We start from the raw sequence: 11,971 nt of genomic DNA, 5'->3' as shown, positions 1-11,971 counted from the left end.
TGTGAAAAATGTGTGGTTGAAAAAAAAATGAAAAATTTTCGATTTACGTATAATATTATTTTATAGAAAATTGTATGATTGAAAATAGAAAAAAAAAATGAAATATAATTTAATGAATACTTAACGAGGGCTTAAAAAATTTCTACCACAATTTATTAAAATTCTAATTTAAATCCACACCAAACACCTTTAATGTGCTATAAGAAGTAAAATTTGTGGTCGTAATAATTATCCTAACCAAAAACCAAAGGCGCCCTCTTATTTTAAAAATTTCCGTCTTTACTCCTACCCTCCCTCTTTTAGAAAAACAGAAAAAAAAGAAAAAAGAAAAATGAAAAATGAAAAAAGCAAGCAAAACTCGTCATCATATTCACCACCTCTCCATTAATTTCCTTTTTACCGTCTCAGATTTCACTTCTAAGTTCTAAGAAATCATTTCTCTAACTTCCAGTCACCCACACATACATACTAACTTTGTGTGTGATCGGGAATCGGAATTCGATGGACTCGAACAAGTTACTGGCGGCGAGCGGCGGCGACACTGTGAAGCTATTTGACATCTCGGTGGAACCCCGAGATCCCTGTATTCTCATCTACGCCCCCTCTCGGGGATTCCGCATAAACTCTGTCAAGTGGAACCACAACAGTTAGTACTGTTCCATTTCGTGTTTTTATTAATTAATTTCTAGTTCCCATAGTTTATTACGCGTTTTCCTTTTGTGATCTTCGTGCAGATTTGGTTGTGGCGAGTACCGGTGAAGATAAGAAAATATCTTTATGGAGGAAAAATGGACACAGCTTGGGCACTTTCCCTGTCAAAACTGATATTGACGAAACAATCGAGGTAAATGTTCTCGTCTAGAATAAATTTCTGTCATAGTTTTTAGTGAATTAGAATCTCTGGGGAATCTAGGAGTTGCATTTAATTGTGTTGTCATATATGGATTGTTAACATGATTGCCATTTCTAGTTAGTTCAGGATTAGGAGAAGAAAAAGTAAAATCCCCATATTATATGAGATATTTCTATGAGCTTTATTCGTAACTGACAAGAAGTTCAAGGGCCAAGTCGTGTATTGCCTGAGAGGGGAAGCAAATGCAGTCAACATAACCATATAACCTTTCAAGTTTTTCTGGTCCAAGACTTCAAATTCAAATGAAAGTTATGGTTAAATCAGGTAATATTGTCCACATTATATCAATGCAGCACACGAGTTGGGGGGTGAACAATGTAGTTGACTTGGTATTTTTGTCAAAAACAAAATGAAGTGGACTAAACATTAGAGTTAAACTCAGTAATGTCGAGAAGTTGATGTTTTACTGAATACAGAGTCGCAGTTCATGCTTGATTGAGTTGAGTGGAAAGACTTTTTCTCTTTCATACTTATAAGCTCACTTATAAGATGCCCCAAACATGCTTCTAGTTTTTCTAGTTCAAGTTCAAATGAGACAAATAAATGGACAAGGTAATACCTTTCCCCATTACATCAACGAAGCACATGAGTTGATAGGCAAAGTTTTACGTAGTATAATGTAGTTCACTTGATAATTGGTATGTTTACCAAAAACAAAATGAAGTGGACTTAAACATTGGAGTTACATGCAGTAATGTGGAGCCTTTTATATGATAAATTGATGTTTTACTGAGTTCCAGTTCATGGTTGATTGATTTGCTTGCCTCAAAGTTACATTTCAGATATGAGAGAACTATTTTTCCATTGGAAAAGCATCTGATCTTTTTTTTTTCTTGTCACACAAGCCACAGGAACTTATATCAACTATCAGCTTTAGTAACAGAGGATCCCGATATCTTTGCTCTGGTGGAAGTGGTCAAGTTGTACGAATATGGGATTTGCAAAAGAAACGCTGTGTCAAATGGTTGAGAGGTCATACTGATACAATAACTGGCGCAATGTACAACTGCAAAGATGAGCACATAGCTTCAGTAAGTCGTAAAGGAGATCTTATACTTCACAACCTTGCTTCAGGCATAAAGGCTGCTGAGCTCAGGGATCCTAACGGACAGGTTAGTTATTCTGTTTCATGCTTCCATGTTGTGCAAATAGTGTATATAATTAAAATTTATTTGGTTGGATGTATGTGACGTGCGCATTTTGTCTCTGATGTGCTAGATCTTTGTCTTATAATTACAAGACCAGGTTTTAGGGGCACTTGATTATTCTCAGATGAGCAGGCACCTTTTAGTTACGGCTGGTGATGATGGGTCTATCCACCTGTGGGATACAACTGGTCGCAATCCAAAGGTATGTAGTGTAACTAAGTAGTTTGTTTTGATGAAAATACAAGATCTCCCCTTGTTATGCTTTACTTAACTGGACCGTTGTTGTGTGGCCATGACTGTAAATTAGGAGAAAATAGGTTTTCTACTTGTATGTTATGTCAACAAACTCAAGCAATGTCTATTCTCTCTTTGTTTGTGAGATATGGGATTTTCTTTTCGTTTATTTTACTCTTCTTCTTCTTGCAACCAAGTGTCGGGAAACTTTCTGGCCGCTGGTAGATATTTTTACTACCATGCAGAGGTTGACCCAAAATTTTTACTAATGAGTTTCCCTTGATCAAATGGGGTTGCAAACATAGTGGACCAAGTTTTGTAATAGTCCATTTGTCAACCTGACATTACATAATATTCTTTATTAAGATGACAAAAACTGTATTATAAATAAATTATTCTGAAAACCTTTTTGTTGTTATATTGCATGACATAATGGCATTGACATCAATGTTTAAGGCCCTATCTGGCACAAAGGTAACTGTGTGAGGCATAAGCCTCAAGATGATCTAGCCTAAGCCTCAACAAAAAACAATAATAATTGAGAAAATGTAATAAGGACTAAAATATGCATGTAGTAAAGTGCAAACCATCTTCGAAATGGATAAGAAAAAAATTATCAAAAGACTAACTTGCAGAGAAACATTAAATATATCAGTACATAGGAAATAATAAATTGTCAAATTAGTAATTACATAACAAAAATTATAATCTACCACTGCAACTAAATTGGCCTAAAAGTATTTTCCATATCCGTACTACTAATAGGATATTTAAAAGAATCATGACATATTTGATTCCCATGTCATCTTCCTGTGCACCGTCAGTATCTTCCCATTGTTTTTTCATGTTCCCCAAAAAAAAAAATAAAAAATAAAAAATAAAAAAAAAATGAAGCAAGACAACAGGAAATATGTAAACGAAGGAAAAGAGTGAGTTACATGTCATAGGTCAATTGTCATCATCCCTTTGCCTTTGAAAAGTTGCAACTTCACTTGGTAGAGGGGTTTATCGCACTTAGTTGTAGGAGGCTGGGGCATGCTTTCTTTTTACTTGTCCAATTCTCTTTTCTCCTCCTAGTTTTAGGGTTCGATTGTGTTTAATAGAGTTGAGAAAACCCTTACAAGTTCTATAAAACAGCCCAAAATACAAGATGAACTAGTGTAAACTTTGGCTTATAACTTGAGCCTTGAGATGTGCTCCTCAATTAATAAAGGCGTAATACCTTTTAGGCTTTTAACGATAACCTTGCATGAGGCTCGTCACAAGGCCTTAGCTTTGAGCACTTTACAAAACAATGCTTAAGGATTTAACTTTCACCTAACTAAATCGAAATTTTCTACTAATACAGGTAGGCTTGGGCAAAACCCAAACCAACCCATCGAAAAAAAAGAAAAGAAAAAGGAAATGGGACTCTCGTTACACAACACAAGCACTAATCCTAATTTCTCATTTCTCTCTCATGCTCATCGCCTCTCCCCTCAAATCGCCAACGTCGACCTTCACTTTTCAGTTGCCAATGCCAATCGCCGGTAGTCCACGGTGAGTCCTTTATGTTTTTCATAATTAATTTACTGAATGGAGAAAAAATACATTTCAGAAAGTGATAGGGTAATTACAGCAATGGCACAATAGAGTTGTATGGTAATTTTTTATGTATTAAGGACTAGAAAAGTGGGGATCCAAGTTTGGTTGAAATCTTTTGGATTTAGTGTTTCCTTCATATTCAGCGTGGTTTTTGATTTGATGGTGTTTGTCCTAATTATGAAGTTCTACTATCTATAGACATAGAAAAATTCACACTTCTGATATTATTGGAAGAGTTATTGCTTAATTGATAGCTTCAGTTTGGTTCTTGTGGATAATTGAAAAGGAGAGCTTATTTTTTTCGTTAATTATTACTATATTGTCTTGTGTGTGTCCTAAATAATGCATAATACTACCACTTTGTTGTATCAATTCTATTTGTTTTCTAACCTTATTTTGCCAACTACTGTTTTACCACGCATGTTTCTTGTTTATTGACTAATTTAGAAACTAGCTGCTGATCTTCAAGAAATCTGGAGTATGTTTTAACTGGATGACTTTGGAGTTAATCAACTAGACCCAAAAATTGGATGACTTTAATCCTTGTTGACAAGTTGTCTCGAATCAACCAAACCAACCCAACTAACACCTGATTGGGTTGGGTTTCAACCTTTACACGGGTTGGGTTGGGGCAAAAATCGACCCAACCCAACTCAATCCAGTCCACGCATACCACTAGATACAGGAACACAAGTTTCTCTGCACATTTTCATATATTCCTTATTTCGATGGTTTTCACTAATGATTAAGATGACAACTAAGCAACATCGCTAATTGTAAACTCATTACATACCCGTATCTGATATGTATTCAAGTTTGGATACTCTTCAATACCTACCAATATGTATCGAATACATGTTTTTAAATTATTTTATATTTTTTAAATTTTCAATACGTATAGAATACGTATTTTTTATTATTTTCGATATGTCAGGACTCGTGAAAGAGTGTTATTGATTTTAAATTCTTTTAAAACTCATTGTTATTGACCATAGATTGAAATTTTTTTTAGTCTATTAAATATTAATAATATTTTTTGGAAGTACCCAATTAGAGTTTTAAATTAATTAATTAGACTTTATGTTGGAAATACACAATATAATATAATCTTCTAACACATGTAAAACTGCATTAACAATTGAAAAATATAAGTTTGTTGCTGAAAATAGATGATAACTAGTATTAAATAATCGGAGTATATATTCTTTTGTACACTCCATAAGAAGTAATAACTCCACAAGAAACTAAAGAATTGATTTTCATTCATAACAATCTGCGTCTTTTATCAAAAAGTTAAATGTCTATTCAAAAGGAGAATCCAAGAAGTACGACATTGTCGAAGATTTGTTTGATATTCTGGAAGTTGTTGGACTGCTTGATGTTGTTAATCTATCATTAGATGAGCCAGTTTTGGAATGTATTATTTTTAATGATAATGAAGAAGCTGATGTTGAAGAAAATGAAGTTGGGATAATCAAGGATTAAGATAAAATATTTTAGTATTTTATGTTGTTATGCTTTTGTTTTAATTTTTTATACTAATAAAATTATGTTAAATTTTATAACAAGTATCCTAATTTTTTTAAAAAGCAATATCAACATACCGATATTGTATCGTGTTCGAATTACTTATCTGTATCCGTGCTTCTTAGGATGACAACATATTACCCACCATATATATTAGTGTTGACGTTATCTGCACTCTTTTTTCTTCAATGACAATATAAGTAGTAGTCCAAGTTTTTTGCTGTCTATACTGTAACATTCCTTTCACGTTTGGCAGGTTTCTTGGCTAAGGCAGCATTCTGCGCCAACTTCTGGTGTTTGTTTTTCGCCATCAAATGACAAGGTCTCTTCTTTAATACACTGGCTTGAATATTTTGTACATTCTTTGCCTCCATTTATATCCATAGATATAACTCCTCACTGAAGTCAAATCCCAGGTATCATTTTCTTATCTTATGACTCTCATGGAACTTTGGCAGATTATTGCTAGCGTTGGTCTGGATATGAAGTTGTATACTTTTGACTCGGGGTCTAGGAAGCCATCTTCTTGCATTACTTATGAAGCACCATTTTCTTCACTGGCATTCACTGATGACGGATTAACCCTGGCAGCTGGTACAAGCACTGGTCAGGTTGCATTTTACGACGTTAGGGGGAAGCCACAACCAATTACGGTTCTTCATGCCTATGGCAACTCTGAGGTGATTCCCTCTCTCAGCGTCATAGTTGATTCATTCCCAGTTTTTAAGAATTTTGTTTAACATCTGGGGACATCTTAATATTGGAAAAGTAAACATTTAGGGGGTATTTTCTTTGTGTTTCAGTTTTGTGTTTTGAATTTTGAATTCATTTTGAATTTTGTGTTTTGAGTGTTTGTTTTGAAATTGTTGAAAATTCGTTCAAAAAAAAAATGAATTATTTTTTTTTTTAAATTTTGAGAATCACCACAACACCACAAAAAAAAAAAGGGGGTGTTTCCCGCGTTTTCAATTTTTTCAAGTTTTACACTGAAAACGCCCAAAACGACAAAAAAGTCGTTTTGTGTTTTCTTCACAAATTTTTTTTTTCGTTTTCGAAAATTCGTTTTCGAAAACGGGAAAGAGAACACGTTTTCACCGTTTTGAAAAATCGAAAACAGAAAACGGCCTGAAAACGGTAAAGAGAACAGGGCCTTAGTTTCTGTTGCATGGTCGTTTTGTACTTGGTGGTATTCTCAAACTCAGTGAGAGATCTACTTTTTGTTTTAGTGTCTGAAACGGAAGTAATTTCTTAAGTAATGAAAGATGTTAGAACTTTGCAATTCATTCAGCTCTGCATCCTGAGGATTTGAGTTCTTCTTCTCATTGTCCAAAATATGTTCCTCTCCTTTTTCTTTAATGAAAAATAACCCCCTGTGAGATTTCTTACCCACCATTTAAAAAAATAATTCTTTATTGTGCGGTCAATAAGATTGTTCACTAAGTAGGCATTGCAAATGATCAATCTCTTTGATGTGTGTATCAGTCCATTTTTCTGTTTATCAGATCCATTCAAAGGTTGAGGTCATTTTTCATCTCTTTTGGTATTACTATAACCGCTTCACAAAATTTTTGATCGACTTCATTGGTTCGCATAAATAATGATTTGATCTTCATCAGGCAATCACAAGTCTATGCTGGCAGAGATCAAAAGCTGTGACCGTCAATGAAGCTAGCTGTACAGATGAAACTGTTCTTATGGCAGGTGATGTTGGGGACTCAATTCTCATGCCTGACCCACTTCCTTCAATGGCATCATCAAGCTTTTCAATGTCTAGTGCAGTGTCTGGATCTCAAAATTCTAGTCATTCAGGTTCTGCAAATATATTTTCTTTTTCAGTTGGTAATTTTGCGGCTACACCAAGCACTCAGTTTATCTGCTGCAGCAGAAACACCTCTTCGAAGCAGCTCACTGACAAGTGGATCACTGGGAAGATTGCTTGCACCTCGTAGATATAACTTGAAGGATGACATGGAGATATTTTCTCCACTATTGGAAGTTCAACCAAATACTCATTCATTTGATCTGATGTGGGATGGTAGCAAGGGTTCAAAGAAAGATTTTGATTACAACTCATCTAATTCGTTCCCTTCTGGGAGTTTTGCTGTTTCAGAGGCCTGGAAAACTTCTTCAACAACCAAACAGGTTTGCTATTTACCTATTTCAGCATTTTTCTTCTTTTTTAATCAGTGCTTCAATGTTGTATAATTTATATTTGTTGCTTGATATAGATTATGTAAATATTGAGATTCTATATTCCTCCAATAAAAGGTTAGAACTCCCAGTTCTATGCTCTTCTAGCTGCAATTCATAATTTACTTTTTGTTCAAACATTCTAGAAACTAGTAATTTATAAAGGCATAAAGCACAATACCTTCCATAATATCTCAGTATAACTAAGTCTATAGAGACAATCTTGGAAACTTAAATCAGCTTTCTGAAAAGAGGCTCTTATGTGGAGCATCTCCACGTGAATAATGTAAAAAAGTACTTGTAAAATTTTAGCCTAGAAACATGTGAAGCCGTGCTGCCTGAATATTACTCTTTAGCAAAAGTGCAATGTCAGCAACCTAGAACTTTTATTTCCTTATCTGCCCCTTGTTATAGAAAAGGATACTTTGTTGTGAATAACTAATGATTGCATAAAATAGTTAACTACTTCAATGTTGCTATAATACTGAATGGTGGTTTCGAACTTCCGTGCAACACATTTTCATATAGTTTCATCTCATGCAGGGTGACATCCCTTCTACCTTCTCCCAGTTGACATCCACTCAGGCATCTACACTTGGTGACATCACTTCTTCCATTACTCCACCAGAGGCTTGGGGTGGCGAGCGATTATCAGAGAAATTGATGCACTTCCGTCAATCAGTTAACATGTCTTCTCGTTACCCGACATTGACTTCGGGTAGTTTATCGTCAGGATCAATGTTGTCTGGATTACAAGATACTCCTCACCCTACAAGTAAGAGTTCAAGCCCCCTAATATCAAGCCTGATCCTGGTCAATTTGTGTGTCCAGGAAACTTCACCAGAATCGTCTGAACATGTTTCCTCTTACCTAGGTACAACAGGCGTAACAGTGCCTAGTAAACTTGATTCTCTTGGTCCACCTTTGTCCTTTCCTCGAAGATTTTCCAGTTATGCTGAGAGAATAGGTGCTACAACATCCTTCGATGATCTTTCAACGGGATCACCCAAAACTAATGAAACTGGAGCAGAAATGAGGGAAGAAATTTCGAATAGCTTGTTGTCACGGTCCAATGTGTCATCTGCATCAAGTAGTGTTCTTCCAGCTCGAAATGTATGCAACATCAGAAGCTGTATTCTCGCTGTTTTTAATTTTGGCAGCAACAACTATTTCGTTGTAATGATACATCATCTAGTGTGTTCACCATAATTCATTCCTGAAGGAATTTTGCATTGAACATGTGGATGCAGGCTGGTGAAATGTTCTTCACGATCAATCGCTGTAAATCCCTGACTGCTAATTCCTGATCAATTCTTCTTAAATTTCCTGTAATCTTGTGCAGGGTGGAGCGACACAAGTGCAGGAAACTACATTGCATCCGGATTCTAAACATGAAAACTCGTTTACACTTCAGCTTTTCCAGCACACTCTTGAAGAAGGTCTTGGTTCGTTTCAGAAATCTATGCATGAAGACATGCGAAACCTCCACATAGAAATTTTAAGACAATTCCATATGCAGGAGGTACATGCTCGGCAATTTTCTTCTTCAGTCCTCTTCACCATTCTCCCCTAATTTTTGACATTATTGTGCAGATGGAAAGTTCAGGTGTCATGAAATTGATCCTGGAAAATCAGGCTGAGATTATGAAAGAAATTCAATCTCTTAGAAAGGAAACACAACAGCTCCGGCAATTACTGTGATTGTTGGGATTCCCTATCGTCAAGGTTCTCATTTATCCGACTGCTTCTCTATATTTCTCATTCACAATCATACGTTGGCTTTTTAACAGAAGCAAAAGGAATCTAGTGTACTTTTGCATACACTCCCTCGTCTTGGTCCATTTGAAGTGAGTTTCAATATAATTGCAGTTTAGCAAATATGCTTTTGGAATATATCCGTGTTGCAGACATCGCAATGAGTGGTTTTGTCAAGTCACTTGGCTGGTATGGATTTAATGATTCTAATTGCTTCTTACATTTCAATGTTTAAGTCATAACTCGTGCGATTATAACCACTTGAGTACTCGCCTAAAGTTTGTCTTGCGGGTGAGTTATGTAACTTGACATTGAAACTAAGAACTATGTAGTTAAGAGCAGTGTTTATTTATGTATTTTAGGTTTAGCAATTACCTTGAGTAAAAGGGCAAATCGAAGATGTTTTTTTTTTTTTTTGGTGTCATTTGAATTTGTATAGGCACGGATTTGACTTAAGACTGTGTATAATGTAGATACAGGAAAATATCTGATTCATTCAGCTGATTAATTATTTTTTAATTCTATAATTGCGTGAATTATTAAGAGATTGAACCAAAAGTAAAAGAAATGCGAAAAAAATAGAATTTTACATATTTTCTCGAATATTAATTACAAAATTATTTATTCATATTTTCATAACGACATTATACTCCATTTAAAAGTCTAAACTGACTCCCTCCGGGCGTATCTAATCGTATGCCTTCTAAGCCACAGCTGATAAATCACCATATGAAACGCATCCAACGGCTGAGGCTCCTCATTCCACACCAAATGCTCACTAGCTGCTGAGGCCATTCTTTTCATACCGCCGTACTTTTCCTCGCTCACACTATTCAACACTTCCTTCAGCCGCTTAGCGCCGCCGCGTGTGGACAACAGCAAACTCAAATCGGACCACCTCAAAACATCCATCAATGGCAAGTCCTGAATCGGACGGTCTACGATCACCACCGGCACGCAACCGAGAGCCATCGCCTCCACCATCCATGCCACGTCGCCGCCGTAAAAAAGCAAGCAGAATTTACTGGTTTTGATATTCCCCACCTGATCTAAAGAATCTCTTTCTATATCAACCAAGAAATCAGCATCTTTCTTCAATTCTTCCGCGAAATTTGACTCAGTTTCTCCATCCCATTTTAAGTAACCAAGAAACGACATCGTTGATGCATTCTCCGGTGCGGCGGAGATGACGCTAGCGGATGGGTTTAGTGGAGGTAAAGTGATGTCCTTATGCGGGATAAAGTTACCGGAGATAACAGGGAAAACAGAAATCTGCACAGAATTTTTCTTCAGTTCAAGAACATTCCGGTCGGATGAATAATCAATACCCGCGGGTGATAGGAAGAAATGATCAGCACCGAGTGTGCGATTCCAATAAGGATGTTTGACTCTGAAGTTCCTGACAAGACGCCCAAGAGACCGCGTGGAGGTGTCGGCAGAAAAGGGTGCGAAGAAGAGGTGAGCTTCGTTGGGGTCTTGAGTGTTGAAGGGGCTTTTGAGGAGGGAATTGTAAAAGAGAGATGCAACTGGATTTTGGAAAGTAAATGGTTTAGCTGGGGTGTAAATGAAAATTTTGAAGTTAGTTAGCATGTTTTGGTAGTTCTGGAAAAGGGTGGTGGGGGAGAGGTATGGTGACGGTGAGGCGGCAGCGGCGGATAGCAGGAGGAGGAGGAGGAGGGGGAAAACAGTGGTGGTGGTGGTGGCCATTGGCGTGTGGAAAAGGCTCGAAGTTGGGCTGTGTTTTTCTTATGTTGAAAAGGCGTAAGAGGTAAAAGAATGGTCCAAAGCCGCCTTCCAATGTGTACAATAATGGAGGTGGTTGGAGGGTATGTTTCAACACAGTTCTGCGATGACTGGGATTTATGCACAAATACAGCTGGTAATTTTTCATTGGTGGTTAAAAAAAATTTAAAGGAAAAATTGCCAATCAAAATCTGCCGCTTCATTCCTGTACAAATCTCCGATCTTTGGTCAGCCCTATTATTTTTCAACATGGTTTAATAAAATTTGACGAACATTTTCCTTCGCCCACACGTCCTACTGTGGAACTTTGAATATGTCTAGGAGCTGTCCGTGTAGATACAGTGGTATGCAATTTAGTGTTTGTTTGGTAGGAATTTTGTTAATTGATTTTTTGATCGTTAGAGATAAAGTGAGTTTTACTCGTGAGAGAAGAATTCAAAAATGACGGTTGAAATAGTGAAATAACGGTCAAAAATTGATATTAATTGAATTAAAATTTCAATTAAACATGCTCCTAACAAAAATTAAAATCAGATATTTAACACAACAAATGTCTACAGTCGGGGAAACCGACATACCAATGGGAGACTTAGGAGTTTAATTTAGATTTATTTAACATATCAAATGACTTAAAGTCGAGAAGACATTTATACCATAAATAGAGTTTCTTGTTTCTACTATTTTTTCCTAATTTATGTGGCAAGAAACAAATATAAGTTCATAGTAGAATGTTGCGGAAAAGGAGTAGATTATGATGCGCGTGCAAAACTTTAATTTTACTCGATCTAAAAACGTTAAATTGTTTGACTCAAATAGCTTAAACTAGTTGTTGAAGTCCATAAAAGAAAGAATAAAAACGTAATTATCGTAAATCAAA

General features: G+C 36.1%; 1 protein-coding gene and 1 pseudogene across 1 annotated transcript; one reads left to right on the top strand and one right to left on the bottom strand.

The window, feature by feature from the left end:
• Positions 1 to 368: 368 nt before the first annotated feature.
• Positions 369 to 9,855, top strand: LOC111407415 (annotated as a pseudogene).
• Positions 9,856 to 10,014: 159 nt separating this feature from the next.
• Positions 10,015 to 11,058, bottom strand: LOC111408364 (probable glycosyltransferase At5g25310). The gene has a single exon (XM_023038130.1). It carries the CDS (start codon positions 11,056 to 11,058, stop codon positions 10,015 to 10,017), a length of 1,044 nt encoding a protein of 347 aa, XP_022893898.1.
• Between the last annotated feature and the right edge of the window lie 913 nt (positions 11,059 to 11,971).

Source organism: Olea europaea, chromosome 13 (assembly GCF_002742605.1).
Source record: "Olea europaea var. sylvestris chromosome 13, O_europaea_v1, whole genome shotgun sequence".
In the NCBI taxonomy this organism is placed as follows: domain Eukaryota; kingdom Viridiplantae; phylum Streptophyta; class Magnoliopsida; order Lamiales; family Oleaceae; genus Olea; species Olea europaea.
This window is presented reverse-complemented; position numbering and strand designations above follow the sequence as displayed.